The sequence below is a fragment of the Caloenas nicobarica genome, chromosome 1, assembly GCF_036013445.1.
Source record: "Caloenas nicobarica isolate bCalNic1 chromosome 1, bCalNic1.hap1, whole genome shotgun sequence".
In the NCBI taxonomy this organism is placed as follows: Eukaryota; Metazoa; Chordata; class Aves; order Columbiformes; family Columbidae; genus Caloenas; species Caloenas nicobarica.
Genome location: NC_088245.1, coordinates 2,315,431 through 2,332,002, shown reverse-complemented (window position 1 = coordinate 2,332,002; position 16,572 = coordinate 2,315,431). Strand labels below are relative to the sequence as shown.

Here is a 16,572-nt window from a genome sequence, read left to right as displayed (position 1 = left end):
AGCTCCTGAGATCTGTCAGGACTGAATTACTGTACTCTGTCCAAGTTGTGCGAACCAACCATTGCACTCAGCAGCACGCTTGTTAAATATTGTCTTCTGCGAGAATATTCAACTCATCTGTGCTAATTGTCTGTTGGTTTCTGGGCAGAGTTCAGAGGTGCTTTGGATCTAACAGACCTAATTATCTCTGGGCAGAATGGGCTTTTTTCCAGCGTTGAAATGACAGCTGATGTGCCGTCTGGCAAAGTCTGACTGTGAAGAAGAGGCAACTGCACAGCTTCTCCTTGTAGGACTCTTCTGCTTAGTAACCTGCTCAAGTCTCCCAGCCTGAAACAAGGAATGCCAGGGTGGTAGATATTTCATTAAAACAAATGTTTGCTTCTTGATATTTAGGAACTGAGGATAGCAAGTGGTAGAAAAGAATCCTTTTCTAGTTCGTTCTGTGTCTGCCCTTTTGTGGAGATGATTTTTGTGGTTCACCACAGTGATGGTGAAATATATCCTTGTGGTATGACATATTGTATTTGTAGTTCTTGTCAGGGGCACATAGAGCCTACAGTTTCGATATAGCACTAAAGAAATACAACATATCAAATTGCAGGAGGAGAATATTTAGTTGAGGCAGAAACTGAAATGAATTCCAGATTATTTTCTTGAATGTGCTATTTCTGAAGGTGAAGATTTTTCTCCCAAAGGGGTGAGCTGGATCAGTTTAGAACACATTTCCGTGCCAAACTTCTGTGATTTCTAACTTCGTACTGATGAAAGCTTGGTTTTTTTGTTATGTAACCTTTCTCTCCACCATGAAACGTGTATCCCTTTCTGCAGATGAATTGGATGAGGCATTCCTGGAGCTGAGTTTCCTCGTAAAGGCGTACCTGGGTTTGGAGCCACCTGCGGTTTCTGATAGCGTTCGGGACCTGAATAGCAGAGCAGGAGCAGGTACTGTGTCTGGGCACATGCTACTGCTATTTTTATCAGTAGAGTATTCCTACTTATTTGTTACAAGAATTGGCATCTGTCAGTGATGCAACCTATGAGACTGCTCGTCTCTGAAACCACCGCCTCCTTCTCTGTAATGAGTCTCCTGGGCTGGTTTCTCCCTGGGATCTGAAAGTTTAATGGAGCTTTTCCCAGGTACTTTCACATCAGTATGTGCCCTGAGGCGATAATATGCAGAAAGAGAGTTGTCTGACTCTTCTGAGGATACTTTTGGGCTGAGGATCTCCCATTCATTCCACATGAATCACAAGTGAGATATGTGTCCATACCTGAGAGCTTTGGGCCTATCAAACTTTGAAAGGTGTATAGACAGGGTTCTTAAGGACATAGTTTAGTGCTAGTGTCAGGTTATGGGTGGACTTGATGATCTCGAGCGTCTCTTCCAAACAGAATGATTCTATGATTCTATGTTGAGCAACAAGACAATGGCGTGGCACTGGGACCTTACTTTACTCTCTTCTCCAGGACAGCCAGAAGCATGACGAGGTTTATGAAAACCAGGCTAGTGAGATGAGTGAAGGCAGCTTATAAATGCACTTTGCTTTTGAGGCCACCCCCTGCAGGGTAAACCCAAATGATCAGTAGTGCATTTAACAGAAGCCTTCTAGCCCTTGAATGACTAATGTTGGAGCTCTGGAGCCCTCAGCACAGGATAGACCTGGACCTGCTGGAGAGGGGCCAGAGGAGCCCCAGCAATGACCCGAGGCTGGAACAGCTCTGCTGGGAGGACAGGCTGAGAGAGTTGGGTGTTCAGCTGGAGAAGAGAAGCTCCGAGGGGACCTTAGTGAGGACTTTCAGTGCTTAAAAGGGGCCCATGAGAAAGATGGGACAGAGTTTTGAGCAGGGCCTGTTGTGACAGGACAAGGGGTGATGGTTTTAAACTAAAAGAGGGGAGATTCAGGATGGATATAAGGAATGTTTGCCCCTGGAGACGGTGAAACACTGGTGCAGGTTGTCCAGAGAGGTGGTGGCTGAACCATCCCTGGAGACATCCCAGGCCAGGCTGGACGGGGCTCTGAGCAACCGGAGCTGGTGCAGATGTCCCTGCTCATGGCAGGGGGGGCACTGGGGGAGCTTGGAAGGTCCCTTCCACCCAAACTGTTCTGTGGTTCTGCAATCATTCCAGCTAATCTCAGTGCATGATGCTGCGAAAAGTGGTCATGCCCAACTTACTTCTGCCTACGCATTTCTAGTGTTGCTCCTTGCTCTCATTCCTCTGTGCAGACACATGTCATCTGGATCGGGGAATGGTTCCATCCCAAAACTAACTTAGGAAAAAAAAAAAAACCAAAACCAAACCAACTTTCAGATAGATCGCTTCCACAATTAAACTCATCATGCAGCTATAAAATTGGCTCAAGGAGGGAGGAGAAGAGCTTTGTGGCTGCCTGTGGAGGAAGAAAGGAAGACTGCTTTTGTCAGGGGCAGCATAACTAAGATTAATTAGCTTAACGTATTGTGAGAACTCAGCTGTAACCCTTGAATTTATTCCAGACAGGGCAGGTTACCAGCTGGGGTGAAAGCAGAATATGATCTCTAAAATACTGGAAAAAAAGAAGTAAGGAAAAAAGTTTACGGTAGTAAGATGTTGCACAGCATGGACTAATAAGAAGCTCATTTATGTGAACTCTTTCCTCTAACTCCAAGAGTCTCCATGGTTTATGGCTGTCTTCGTTAGAGCTTTGCAACAGGAGGGTTAATGAGTTTCCTTAGTAACACAGAGCAAATATTCATGACCTTCTGTGTGGCTCAGAAGGCTGCAAATAAAAGTATTAATAGCTGAAGGGAGGGCAAAAATGCCTGAAAATGTTAATGAAGGATAGTGTAAAATTCATCAGTTCATCTTTTCAAGTAATTTTGTATCCTGAAAGAATTAATAAATACTAATTTCCCAGTGGACAAGAAAAACCTTCTACACGTATTGTGTCGTCTCAGTGCTACAGCAGTGAGGACCTTTCTGAAGAATCTTATTTAATCTTAAACTATGTAGATTTTATTTTCATTTCTAGAATGTTCATGCTAGTTTGAAGTGAGAAAGAAGACTTTATTGCCTTATTTACTATGAAATTGTTACGTATTGGTCTTAGAAACACTGGAAATGTTTTGTCCTGAGAGGTAGCAAAACCCACCAGACCCTAACTAGATTATCAGGAAAGAAGCAAAATGGCACGTGTTAAAAATAAAAGATTTTTATATAATCGTGGTATTTTTTAAGATATATATGCATGTATCTGGAGCTCCTTTAAAGGACTTTGTATTCCTCAGCAGTTCTCAGTTCTTTCAGTAAGTGACTTGTCGCTAGTTACAGAAACTTCATTAATAGTACTAGATTTTGGTAATTCTGCTGTCCATAAAGTAACTTTTAAATTTACTATGCACCATTAAATTCATTTGGAGCTTCATTTATAGGTGTTTAAATAAATTTAACTATCCTATTTCTAGAGATCATCTCTTCTTATGGCCTGTGTGAAATAATTTATTTTAAAAAACTTGCCCCAAGGTTGTGTTTAATATGGACATTTTTAGTAAGATAGTAGCAGGGGAAAGATTGGTTGTGTGAGATTATGATAGGTTGTTAATTCTTTTTTTAATGAACTGCTGTGCAAGATCTTTTGCTCATGTATAGAGTAAAAATACAGGGAAAAAAATAGATAAGTTCTTTTAAAAAACTTTTTATAGCAGAAGTAATACATTTTGGAGATGATAACGCTTTGTACTTGCATTAGCGGCTTTCATCCACAGAACTCGGTACTTTACGACTATTAATTGTATCTCACAGCAGCCCTGGGAAGTATGTGGTACTGTTTGTATTCTGCAAATGAGGAAAGGGACATTTATGTCAAAAACTGATTATTTGTGATGATGGGCACCAGAAATCCCACAGAAGTTTTGGCAGTTTGAAGCTCTGCACCTCTGCAGGTTGGGCTCTACTGCTTACTCATTATCAAATCACAGAATCACAGAGTGGTTGGGGTTGGAAGGGACCTCTGGAGATCACCCAGTCCAACCCACCTGCTAACGCAGGGTCACCAGAGCAGATCACACAGGAATGTGTCCAGGCGGGTTTGAATGTCTCCAGAGAAGGAGACTCCACAACCTCTCTGGGCAGCCTGGTCCAGGCTCTGGCACCTCAAAGGAAAGAAGTTTCTCCTCATATTCAGATGGAACCTCCTGTGCTTCAGTCTGTGCCCGTTGCCCCTCATCCTGTCGTTGGGCACCACTGAACAGAGTCTGGTCCATCCTCTGACACCCACCCTGGAGATATTTATCAGCATTGATGAGATCCCCTCTCAGCTTCTCCAGCTGAACAGCCCCAGCTCTCTCAGTCTCTCCTCACAAGAAAGCTGCTCCAGACCCCTCATCATCTTTGTGTCCCACCGCTGGACTCCCTCCAGTAATTTCTTGTCCTTCTCAAACTGGGGAGCCCAGAGCTGGACACCGAACTCCAGATGTGGCCCCACCAGGGCAGAGCAGAGGGGGAGGAACAACCTCCCTCACCTGCTGGTCACACTTTTCCTAACGCACCCCAGGGACCATTGGCCTCTTGGCCACAGGGCACATTGTTGGCTCACGGTCACCCTGTTATCGACCAGAACTCCCAAGTTCATCTCTGCAGAGCTGCTTTCCAGCAGGTCCACCCCAACCTGTACTGGTGCCTGGGGTTATTCCTCCCCAGGTGCAGGACCCTACACTTGTCCTTGGTGAACTTCATCAGGTTCTCCATGTCCACTCACCCACTTCTGAGATGGGGCAGATTTGCTATAAACCCTCTTATGGGCCTGATATGAGAAATAATAAAATAAACCGTATGAAACGTTGTACAGCTTCTACAAGAAGTACACATCTACAGAAAGAATTTGTGAACATGAGCACAGACGAAGGCAACTGAGGATTTAAAAACTGTACATGGCTGGGACTAGAGGAACCGTCGTCCAGTCCAAGACAGCTGCCATCGGCTTGTTTTCCACGTATTAGTGAATGCACCAGTTTTAATGAAGAGAAATTTGCCAATCTTTTGACAACCTGTACTGGTGCCTGGGGTTATTCCTCCCCAGGTGCAGGACCCTACACTTGTCCTTGTTGAACTTCATCAGGTTCTTCCCCGCCCAGCCCTCCAGCCTGTCCAGGTCTTGCCAAATGGCAGCACAGCCATTATATCAAAAGTGAGTAGTTTACTGTGCCCGAAACAGAACCCACCAACCTCAAACCTCATCTCCTCTGTTCTTAACACCAGATTTTCTGACAGCTACATACCAGCAGCATATAATGGCCAGGCTTACTGTCATCTGATGAGTGTTGAAACTTTTTTTAAAAGGCATATAGTATTTAGCATATGAACAAACATGTAGATGGGATGTCTCTTTGCCTTTCATCCACAACCTTTGTATGTGACTGTTTAGGTTGTGAGCTCTTGTGCTTTGGTATGACGCACAATACAAATAAACCTTTCTTAGGATTGGATTTCTGCGAAGACTGCGATGTACCAAAATTTATAAGAATTTTTCTGTGACTAGATACCATTTTATAGACAGGGTAAATCCCAGTTTGCAGATTTTTCAAATTTGAAAAAGTGTTTTTGGAAAAAGTGAGTGAGTTGTGTCTTCACCTCTCTGGCTTACAGGCGTGTTCGATTCCTTGCAATACAGCAGTGGTGCAAGACTTCTGTTCACAGACATTCAGATAAATAACACCAGAAAAGGTGCCCCAGCTCCCCATCACATTCTAAGAGCTCTGAGGTTAAAACTTGTAAGCAGGTAGACTGTAATTAGCTTAAAGGTCATAACAGTGGCGAATATCTGAGCATCCATAACAAAATGAGCTCATTTACACATGGTTGAGCACTTCTTCCTAGTCCATTAATGTAGGGTTGGGTTTTTTTAGATTTTTCATAACTTTAATTTGCCTAACTATTCGGGGGGGGATAAACTTGTTATATCCGTGAAGTACTCGGAAGGTTTAAAAGCTTTTTGGGTAGTTCATAGTTTATATCCTTTATAATTTTCACAGTTATCCTTTGCTAATCCAGAATTATGCCAAAAGCCAGCTGGCGATAATTGCAAATAACTTTTTCCTTGCTGTAAGCCAAGTGGCGTTAAGAATATTTTTGTTGAGAAGTGTCTTTTTCCACACTAGGTTCAAGAATACGGCTCTTAGAAGAGCAAAGATTGTCACCCGGCAGAGTAATTACTGGAACTACTTGGTCTTCATCTGTCAATGAGTTCTTGGACTCTTCTGCCAAAAACTATCCAGGAGGAATCTCGGACAAATTTGCTGCACAACTGAGCTCTGTGGTAAGGCGCGTTTAGTCCAACCTTAGACAGAAATGATGAATTGGATGCAAAAAATATGTGTTAGTCAGACTTTTCTTTCTCCAGAGAAGATTTGCTTTTGTTCTCTGACCATCTTAATTTCAAAAATATTTACCAGCTCCCCAGAATTGAAGGCAAATTGAGGAGAATGAGGCAGGTAAACTCAAATGAGAGGACGACCTGTTGTTCCTGCTCGATTTTACACCAGAATGTATCTGTTGATCGTAATTGATTTCATCCAATTGTGTACTGGTGTAAGGGAGCTCTGAATATCATCTCTCGGCTCTACAACAAGATGCGGAACTATCCTATTCAGAGGAAATAGATGCAGTTAATCGGACAATGAAGGTTACTTATGAACGCCATCCCGTGGCAGTGGCAAAACCCGTTCAGCCGAGCCTTTCGGAGCGTACACTAGTGGTAACTGCCAGAGATCAAATTTAAGCACATTTTTCCACCCGCTTTTACTTTTTCAGTCAACGGATTCAACGATGTGCTTGGATTTCAAATAACCTTTTGCAACTTCAGCTTCATGTCTCTTTCTTATTTTTTTTTAACTTCTTAATAGTCCTTTCCCTCAAGGCATTCATCGTCCGTGCAGGCGGTGGGGGAGTTGGGGCTATGAAGCAGATGTGCCTAATGCTTTTTTTATACGACGACGACAGGAGAAAGAGAAAAAGAAAAATGAAAGCTTTAAACTTTGTTCCATTCCAGGGTGGTGATGTCATTATGATGAATGATGGCTTGGCAGGCACGTCTTGCTGCACAATTTTGCCACTATCTCTGTATTTATAACTACCTCTGATGTTTAGAATTAGTGCTGCAGATGGAGCAAAGTAACAGAACTGCCCCCCGCACCCCTTTTCCAGGCTTTAAAAAAGGCTCTTTTAGGTGTGGAGAAAGGTATGACAGTAAAATGACCGTCATAAATAGGGAACCTTCCATCTTTCAGTCTTCTGAAATGAAATACCTCTTTTCAAGCCGTGCAGAATTAAAAAAAAAAAATTAAAAAATCACAAGTGTTGTTTATTTTTATGTTCCTTTCATCCAAAGGTTTGTTAGTTTAATGTGAGAGAGAAGCCAGAATATTTCTTACCTTGGTGGCACTTTGCCATCACTCCTAGCCCAGCAATTTATTTTTCTCACTTTTTATTTCATCTTTTTTATTTTTATTTTGAAAGTTTACATTTTGTCAAGTCAAGGAGAAGTGGTTTATGATGGAGACTGTAATTTATCTCAGGCTTAACTTACTTAGTGGCCTCTTTCTTATTAGTCTCCTTGTTCAGTGCTGGTAATACCTTTTTGTTATTTACCGCATTAAGTTTCCAATATATTTTTACATGCAGAGAAAGCTTTACAGCATCAGCTGAAGCGTCAACATAGTAAAACGTTCAAGGTGAAACACAGGTGCCTCTTAGACCATATTTAATGAGAAGAATATAAATATGTCTGTGGCCTTAAAGTAAAATTTTGTCTAAACTGTTACATTTGGGACTGCAAATGATTCTTGTGCTTTTGGCATCCAAGTAATTTGCTGTCACTGCAGTAACCATGTTCCACTCTGGAACTGGAAAATAGAAAATATTAAGAAATTAACATGAATTATCCACAAGCAAAATAAGAAGCAAGATCTACTGCTGAGGGAAAGACAGTGGATCAAATTCCTTTCAGCTTTATCCCTTGTGATCATGCCAAACCTGCACTCGTTTTGTATGGCTGTAATTAACTATAGGAGGTATGAACAGAAAGGGATCTGTACCTGTAATCCACACAGAAAAAAGGGTCAGGATTATAAACGCAAGCTCAGGGAGCATCTAAGCAGAGCCTTACTTAACATAAATAGCAAAGCGAAGGAATTCACAACAGTCACAATGTGAATATTCAGCAGATTAACCGTATTCTCTTTCATTGCTCATACCACAACAAAACACCTCTGCTACAGACATGTGATTTAGCTATTAAATTGATAGCTATCAACGGCTATCAGCTGATGACAAAGCAGGATTTAATAACTTCGCTCTGTGATTTACATTTTATTTTTTTTAAGCACACTGTAGTGCTCCATTTGTCTGACCTGAAGAATTACATTGTCCTACAAGCACATGTTAATTAATGCATCCCTAAAACTCGGGACCACGTTTTCCAGTCTGCTGAGATCGTAATATGTTCGTTGCGCAAAGTAATTTTAACTGACTGAAGTTTGCAAAAGGTAATTTCTACTCAGAAGGGGGAACATTGGTTGATACAGAGTTGGTAAGGCAGGTTTTCTGCGTTGCTGGAGCAAGGAGACAAAGTGTATTTAAGAGGTAGGAGAGGGAAATTCTTCTGTATTCAGTCCCTTGCTGGTGAAAAGAAGCTTAAAACAACAGCATAGCTACAATTATCCCTGCTCTAACGTACTGGGAGGCTGGGATGCATCAGTGTCTCTCTGCAGATATTCCTTTCTGCTGCATCCTGGCACATTTTGACAAAGAATGAAAAAAATAGAGATTCGCTGGAGATGAAGATCTTCATTTTTCAAAGCCAGCAAGATTTCAGACCAAACTTTGTTTCGTGTAGATCAATGAATCATATTTAGCACCTTGTTAGTTATAATATAACTCTGCTATTTCCCCAGAATATCTAAATGCATGCATTCTAGAGTCTTAGTAAAAGAGGGGAATATCACAGCCAATTAAGTTGCCATATACACTTTTAAGTTGCTGCATAAAATTGGTCGTATTTCGTTATCAGGAAGAAGCTTCTCTGCAAAGGCGTCATTCTGCAGCACGTCAGGCTCTGTCAGAGAAGGCACCTGGTGCGTACGTCCAGCTGTTTCAAAGGTAATGTAGAGAGGTTTCAGCCAAGTCCTTCGCAATAAAGCGAAAAACACCTCTTTAGGATTTATTCTCCACTGCTCTTAAGGCTGAATGGTTAGAAACTCTCAGGGATTGCGAATCTCATAGACAACTCTCTGTTCGATCACTTTTAAATCTATCACATGCTGCCTGTCTTTTGACTTGGGAGTGCGGCAGCCCCGAAACGTGTACCAAAAATGTATGAGGCAGAGCCATCCACCAATAACTTGTCTAAAACTATGAAATTATTCTGTGTGTCTTCTCCGAGAGAGCAGAAAAGGATCATTTTTCTGGCAGCTCACCGTCTCCGGTGTGCTTTTTAGCACTATTAGTGTTGGAAAGTCGCAACCATGCTCAGCACAAGGTTGTTTGCTACAGTACAACTTCTGTGGATACTTCTGTTTAACGTAGAATTTCTGAAAGCTGATTCTGCTCCTTATTTTATTTTATTTTATTTTATTTTATTTTATTTTATTTTATTTTATTTTTTAGAAAATGGATCTATCTTGACTGTCTCTCTTCTTCCTCATAGTACCAGCCCTGCAAAAATGGTGTTAAAAGTCTGTAAATCTCAATGTACCTTCTTTGATTGATCTTTTGTGGCACTCCTGCCTTCCTCTGGTGTAAATCTTTCCAACCTGAATTCTTCTTTGCTTGCTTTTCCTACCTGCCATGAAAAGGCTCACGGTGTTGACATTTAAAGCATCTAAATCAGTAATCATCAGAAGGAACAGAAAAGTTCACGCCTTTCAGCTCATTTCAGGCCTCTACCAATGCAGTCACCAAATGTGCAGACCAGACGTGTTGATGAAAATCATTCAAATGACAAAATCTGGAGATTGACTCAAAAGAAAGAAGGAAGGAAAGAAAGAAGGAAGGGATCTGCTGAATTAAACCGTCTCTAGAAAACCAATGGCAGAATCTTACAGGCAGAGATGCATAATTACGATGCATTTTCCAAATCTTTACTTAGAGAAAAAAAACTTTTAAGTAGCTGATTCGTTCATTTTAAATTATGTCGAAATGAGAAGAAAAATGGAAATCACTGTTTTCTTTTGCTGGATGTTGGGAGCTGATTTTGGAGTTAAGACTTTGGCAGAGCTGTCAGGCAGGTGAGAGAAAATCCTGTCAGCCCCAATCAGCATTTGCAATTACTGGGCCTCGAGGGATAGATACGCTCAGCGGAATCGGAGGCAAGAGTAGACAACACCTCATTCCATGCAAGCGGTTAAGCCAAGAGGTGCCATAAATATGAACGCTATAAAATGGTTGAAATTCCGAGAGAGAAATCCTGGAATGTAACAATTAGATAGTGGAGAACCCAACGGGTTGTGTAGTCCTGTCCAGCAGCAAGTGTAGGATTGTTCTGTTGAACATGTTTGCTTATACAGAATTAAATCAAGTTTTAAATAACCGTAAGAGAGGGACTTTCACCTTGGAAAAGCTCACCTAGGGTTTGGTGGATCTTGCTTTCAATACATAACCATGGGCCTGGGTCATGAGTAGCTTAATAGGTTCTTGCGCGTCGTCTTGGCTGTGGTCACCATCTTTGTGCACACTTTTAGCCTATAGGAAATATAAGGTGCTGTGGCTTTCTTGAGCTTTTATCAAGGGTTAAGCAAGGAATTTGTACGCAGATTGCACGACTGAGATGACACAAGGTAATTCATTATGTCATTATTCATAGTAATATTAGCAACAGCATCCAAATAATTTTGGGGTAGTTAGACTGTTATCTTGGTTTATATCTTTCCACGGTTCTTACTGAAAGTACATCTATTGTAATGTCTTTTCATCTTTCTTTGTAAATCTATGCTTAGTAAATTCAGGAGGATTACTATAAAGTCTCTCTAATTCGTTAATTAACTCTCAAAATTGATCAGGCCAGAGTATTTCAGGTGTCCCTACAACAAATGCTGGTGAAGAAGCTGCTATAGCCTATATCTGAGGCACAATACTTCATTATCTCTCCATATGTCCTCAAAAATTATACTGATCTTTTCATGCAGCCATTTTTGCATTAGATATCCAGGTTTGACATCTCATCTCCTTGTTATGCCTAGATCCATCTTGGCTTTAGTGCTTCCCAGATTTCTCTTTCCTATGGAATATCCATGTTTTAAGTTATTTTCTTTCAAACTGTATTGTATTTGGAGGTTTTTATTTCTCTTTTTACTTGACTACAGAAATAGGGTAGGTCATGCCTGTTTAAAATATGGTTTCAAAAAACTCCTGCTGTCTATTCTTGCTTTAACATCAGCCTTGTTCTGATGAATTTTTATTTAGAACATGAGAAAAATTTCTTTATTTTCATTATCAGCAGCAGTGCATAAATGTCACTTTGATGTTTATGCAAAATTATTATTATTATGATGATTTTTTTCCCCTGGTAACACATCCAGCCTTGTACAGGCTTTTACCTGATGAATCTTGATGTAGTGGTGACATCTTGGAGCAAAGTGAGGTAGATAGAGAGAAGCAAGTTCATTGAAGCTGATTAATTTCAAATTGCATTGGGAAATACAAGAAGGAGGTCCATGGTGTCCATGTTGGATGGAGATGGTGTAGAATGAAACCTTGTCCGCTGAGGGCATTGCAACCTTAAAGAAAATAAGTCAAATATTTTTAAAAGGAGGTTATAATTTTAAAATAAAAAAGTTGGTTGTGAAATATGTAGGTAATTGATTATGTGTATTTTAAAATATTTTTAAATATTCTGAAAAACCAATTGTGCTGACACCACACTGAGAGAGGACCGGGATGTAAAGAGTTGCCTGTGGACCAGAAATGTGAGAGGGCAGAGAATGAGAATCCTGCTTCAGTTAGGAGGGAATCAAAATTCTATGAAATACATGAAACTGATGCCAAAAATGGTATACGCAAAAAAGTTCCTGAGATACTGGTGGGTTTGAATTTCTTGTGTATCTGTAAATATTAAAAGATTCTTTAATGCTTAATCTTGTTACACATTTTAATCCAAACTGAAATATATTGCTCAGGTTTCCCAGGTACATGTTAGAAAATTTTAAAAGTGGTGTCACACAAGAATCTAACCTATTTTATTTATCGCAGCCCCGCAGGGTTATGTACATAAATTTAGATGCTTAAATCCAAATTACTGAAAACCTGGCCTCTTTATTTTTGCCTATGGCTGTGTGCAGGTGTAATTAAAGTCATTTTGATGTCTCGTTGCCTGATATAATGTAGGGGCAACGTTCGGTGGTTTGCTGTGAATAATTTCACTAGGTGTCTGTGTGTTTGAGGGTAATAAATAAGGATTTGGGTTGAAGTCTCTTTCAGATCAGGCCTTTAGCTAATGATTAACTTCTTGGTTTTGTCTAAATGCCGCTGAAAGACCTGGAGTAAGCAAGAGAAGACATCACCGAGAGGAGAATTTATTACATGCAATATTGCTTTTCTCAGTTGGAAGAAATTCATACACTTTGCAGTTTCACTGGAGCTTCTTGCCAGAACTGGGAAGAGAGAAGGTCCATGGTCTACCTGTGGTTGAGACTCTCTCTTCAGGTTGGATTTACTTGCCACGAGCGTAAGATTTGCGTGCACGTGGTTGCATTCATGTCTTGCAGACCCTCTTGACTAGTCAGCCTCTGACTTCAACGTAATTTTGCTTTTGGGTTTTATTTTTATGCCTCTCTTAATGATAAAACTGGGATATTGTTCTGAACTACATGGATATGTCTTTTCACGGGGTGCTGTTTAACTTACCCAGCTTGTTTTCTGTCTTTTTTTTTTTTGAGCTGAAGCATCCTGGTACAATTTGAATTACACTCCGAGCCTAAACACCTATAACGACAGTACAAAACTTGAGAGGCGATATAACAAGACATTTAGGGCAGAGATAGAAGGCGAAAAACCATCCCTATCACACCTTTAAAAATGCATATTTTTCTTAGCTGTCGGGCGTGTTGTTTTAAGTTTATTTATCAACTGAGATGTAGCTTCTGAGAGTGGCTCGTGGGTCCTGAATCCAAACCTCTGCTCCAGGCAGTGAAGTTAATTTTCCTGTGGTGACCCAGCGCTTCGAGGGGTCGCCTCGAATCCTGTCTTCAGGTTTCAGCTTTGACTCTTCGAACCTCCCTTGTCAGCCTGTGTATTTCTCTGCTATATATTGAACAGAGTTCTTTGCTGAGATTTTTTATTTATTTATTTATTTTTTTAATTTCCATGATGTGGGTTTACAATAAATGACTTGTGAGAGCGCTCCGCTCTGGGGTCCATTAATGGAATCAGGCCCTTTCTCCTATCTAATTGCTTCAGATTTTGATCTGAGCCAATAATGAACAAACGCCGTTACCAGCTGGCGGTTGCTTGACAGTGAAACAATAACAGCTCGAGGCCTTACACCAGGGAAGCTTTATTTATAGGTATTGACAATAAAAAGAAGCTCGAGAAATGGAAATTTAAAGAAGAAGAGTAGAAAAACCTTGCTCGCAATGCACAGTGTATTGGGCTAGGGACTGATTTCGGAGGAGGAATGGGGAAAACTTCATCACTAAAGCACCAGAAGACCCACAACAGGGAAAAGTCCTGCAAGGTGAGGAGGTGTGGAAACACACTTTGGGATTCCAGCCTCTCTGTTTCCCATGGGAATATGGCAGTGGATTACTTGTTGCCTTAATAGCCGATGGGCATGATGAAGAATTTGACAGTTTGGGGTTTTTCTTCCAAACTGTAGCAATGAGTCTTCAGAAAAAGCTATTAACCCTCCTTAAAAACCTCGCATTCAGGAGTTGCTACTGCAGTTAAAAATGTTCTTGACAAGCTTCCTAGGGAAACAGAAAGCGGCACAGACAAAAGCTACGTAGGCTCATTGCCCTTAAAAATAAACAGAGTCCTTCAGAGCTCAGTCGAGGTGCGTTGGTGGGATGGCTCTGCTACAGGTGGCAGATGTATGGAATCTTCCACGAGTTATAATTTTAAGTTCAGCATTTCATGCAGGACCTTCCGTGCTGCATCTCCTTGGTTTTAGCTCGGCGTTCTAGCCTATGAATAAAGTGATGTCAATACTGCAGTTACCAAGAATGCTTTTTTTTTTTAGGTTTTCTGAGTGGCAGTGAAGATGAAACTTCTCACCTTCTGAGGTGGGGTGGGATTGATCTCACCTGGTCTTGACTGCCTTTAATAAAAATGTGTCTATCGGAATAAGTTGCCCTACACTGCTCTGTCTCAGTGGAGAGCGGCTTATCCAACCTGCTTTGGATATCTCCTCAGGCTTGAGTTTATTCACACTGTAGCTGTGACTGTTTCTCTCTATTTTCTATAAATACAGCAGGGGGTTAGACTAGATGACTCTTGAAGGTCCCTTCCAACCCAAACCATTCTATGATTCCATGGATTACTACCCCCAACTTCTTATTGCTGCTTCTCTCCCACTGGAGATAACATTCCCTTCCATCCAAACAGGTCCTGTGAACTCACTAAGCACTAATGATACCATCGCAATATATCAATGCACGTAACAAGCACTTTATTTCCTTTTTGTATCATTTTAGGGACCTGGCAGTCACTCCCGCACTGAGCAGCTCCCGTCAGCAATTCGTGGAACCAGCAATAAATATTTCCCTGCTCTCAGATGGAAGGAACGTCACCCAAGACCAGAGCTTCCCCCTGACTAACCCGGAGAGCCGGTGAGTTCAGTTTCTGAGACAGCAGATCATCGCTGGGTGGAATGAAGGTTAATGCTGCAATGTGCAAGATCTAAAACCATTTCCCAAGCTAATGCAATTGTCTCATCTGTTACATCAACTGCCTTATTAAACGTGTGTCGCTGCAGCGTAAAACAAAGTCTTGTCATTCAGGGGAATGGTTTCATTTAGGCACCATAATTCACAGACACAGAAAGGGAATTTCAAGAGGTTTCTGTCAAGTGGATGTTTGAGGGGAAAAATAAGCTGGAGAAAACTTGGTCTAGGTGTAGAAAAACAGAGCGTGAATGATAAATATGTTTTTTAAACAAATTTACAAATTCTGCTATCAGAATTATTTCTCACTCTCTCTTTAGAGGATGAGCATAGTTACTGTTGAATACCGTTTCCAAGGCTCTGGGTGATATCATGATCTTCAAATTAATATCCATGATAACAGCAGACCCATCAGGATACTGAGCTCTGTAGCACATTTACCTTCTCTTATTATCTTCAGCCACTGCTGCTGTGCGTCATATCTTGTCCAGCATCTCTGTGCGGGAGTGGTGAACATCCTCATTTATTTGTACCCCAGCTAAACAGGGTCTGAGGTCTGGGAAGGAGACAACTCCTGCCTCCTTTCAAGCTTGTAGAGAGGCAGGATAGAAGAAGACTTGAAGAGACTACATCTTCAGTGCCTGAGCTCTATTCTCCTGACTAGTTCTGCGGGTCCACGTTGCCTCTCACAGATGACTGTGACTCACTCTAAAGGTCTCATTTCATAAATACATCTGAGCTCTGGCTGCCAGAACGCCTGCCTGCTGTTGCGGCAAGTGACATTGCGGCCTTTCTATGCAGTATCCTGCATATTTTTTATTTTTCCCCCCCTCTTCTGGCCATCTGTTGTAATCTCATGCCCAGATGGGATACGCAGCATGACCTAGTGAAGCATAACCCGCCAGATCCTCCATCCACGCTGCTAAATAGGTGTGTGCTTGTAGCCGCTCTCTGCTCACTCTTTGGAACCTACCAGAATACTCGTCTGAAAGCTGCAGCTTAGAATGAGCTGAAGTCTGTGCCGTACGGCTGCTGGTAAACTTGAATTTGATCGTGGGTTCAACCCCACGTCCAATATCTTGTTCTCATCCCACACAAACCCAGCTGCCTTTCCTGCTGTATTTAAACATACCGTACCATGTATTTTTCACATCTTTTAAAAATCACTGTTAAATAACCTCCTAAACACACATTAGGCAGCTTTTCACTCTAAGTCAGACTGATGACAAGCGCTGAGCATCTTTGTAAGATTTCAACCCATTCCCTTTATTCCTCATCCATTAAGCAGAATTCTTAGCTAAACTTACTGTTGAAAAAAAACCCCTCCGTGCTCCTTTTACATCCTAGAGAGACTGCCAGTTCCCTCTATGTGATGTACTACCTGCCGCTTTAATTACAAGTAGTTAATTAGCATGTTGTAAAAAGGTTAAAACCATAGGCCTCTGCAGATTCATTTGTCCCGAGTATTTGTGCCACGGCGGAGTTTGCTGAAGGGGAACACAGCGAGCGTACGAGAGAAACCGAGTTTGGAAGAGGTTGCAGGGGGATTATGCATCATCTGTCCTTCCCAGTAAGAAGCAAGACCTATAACTCAAAATGAGTGTAAAGCTGTGATGAGTTGTAAAGGTCTTACCCTTCGCATATGGGAATAAATATGTCTTTCCGCTCCGCCGCATTTGGGTGTTTTGACTTTCGCAGTGTTTTCATTTAGCACTCTTAATA

The 16,572-nt window shown here is 41.3% G+C and overlaps 1 protein-coding gene across 1 annotated transcript in view; it reads left to right on the top strand.

Moving 5' to 3' along the window:
- The window catches only part of LRGUK (leucine rich repeats and guanylate kinase domain containing), a 55,728-nt gene that overhangs the window by 32,675 nt on the left and 6,481 nt on the right, over window positions 1-16,572 (top strand). The window contains exons 15-18 of the mRNA XM_065653692.1: window positions 829-942; window positions 6,136-6,293; window positions 9,045-9,133; window positions 14,662-14,796. Of these exons, the coding sequence (XP_065509764.1) occupies window positions 829-942; window positions 6,136-6,293; window positions 9,045-9,133; window positions 14,662-14,796 (496 nt within the window). The remainder of the gene's footprint in view (window positions 1-828; window positions 943-6,135; window positions 6,294-9,044; window positions 9,134-14,661; window positions 14,797-16,572) is intronic.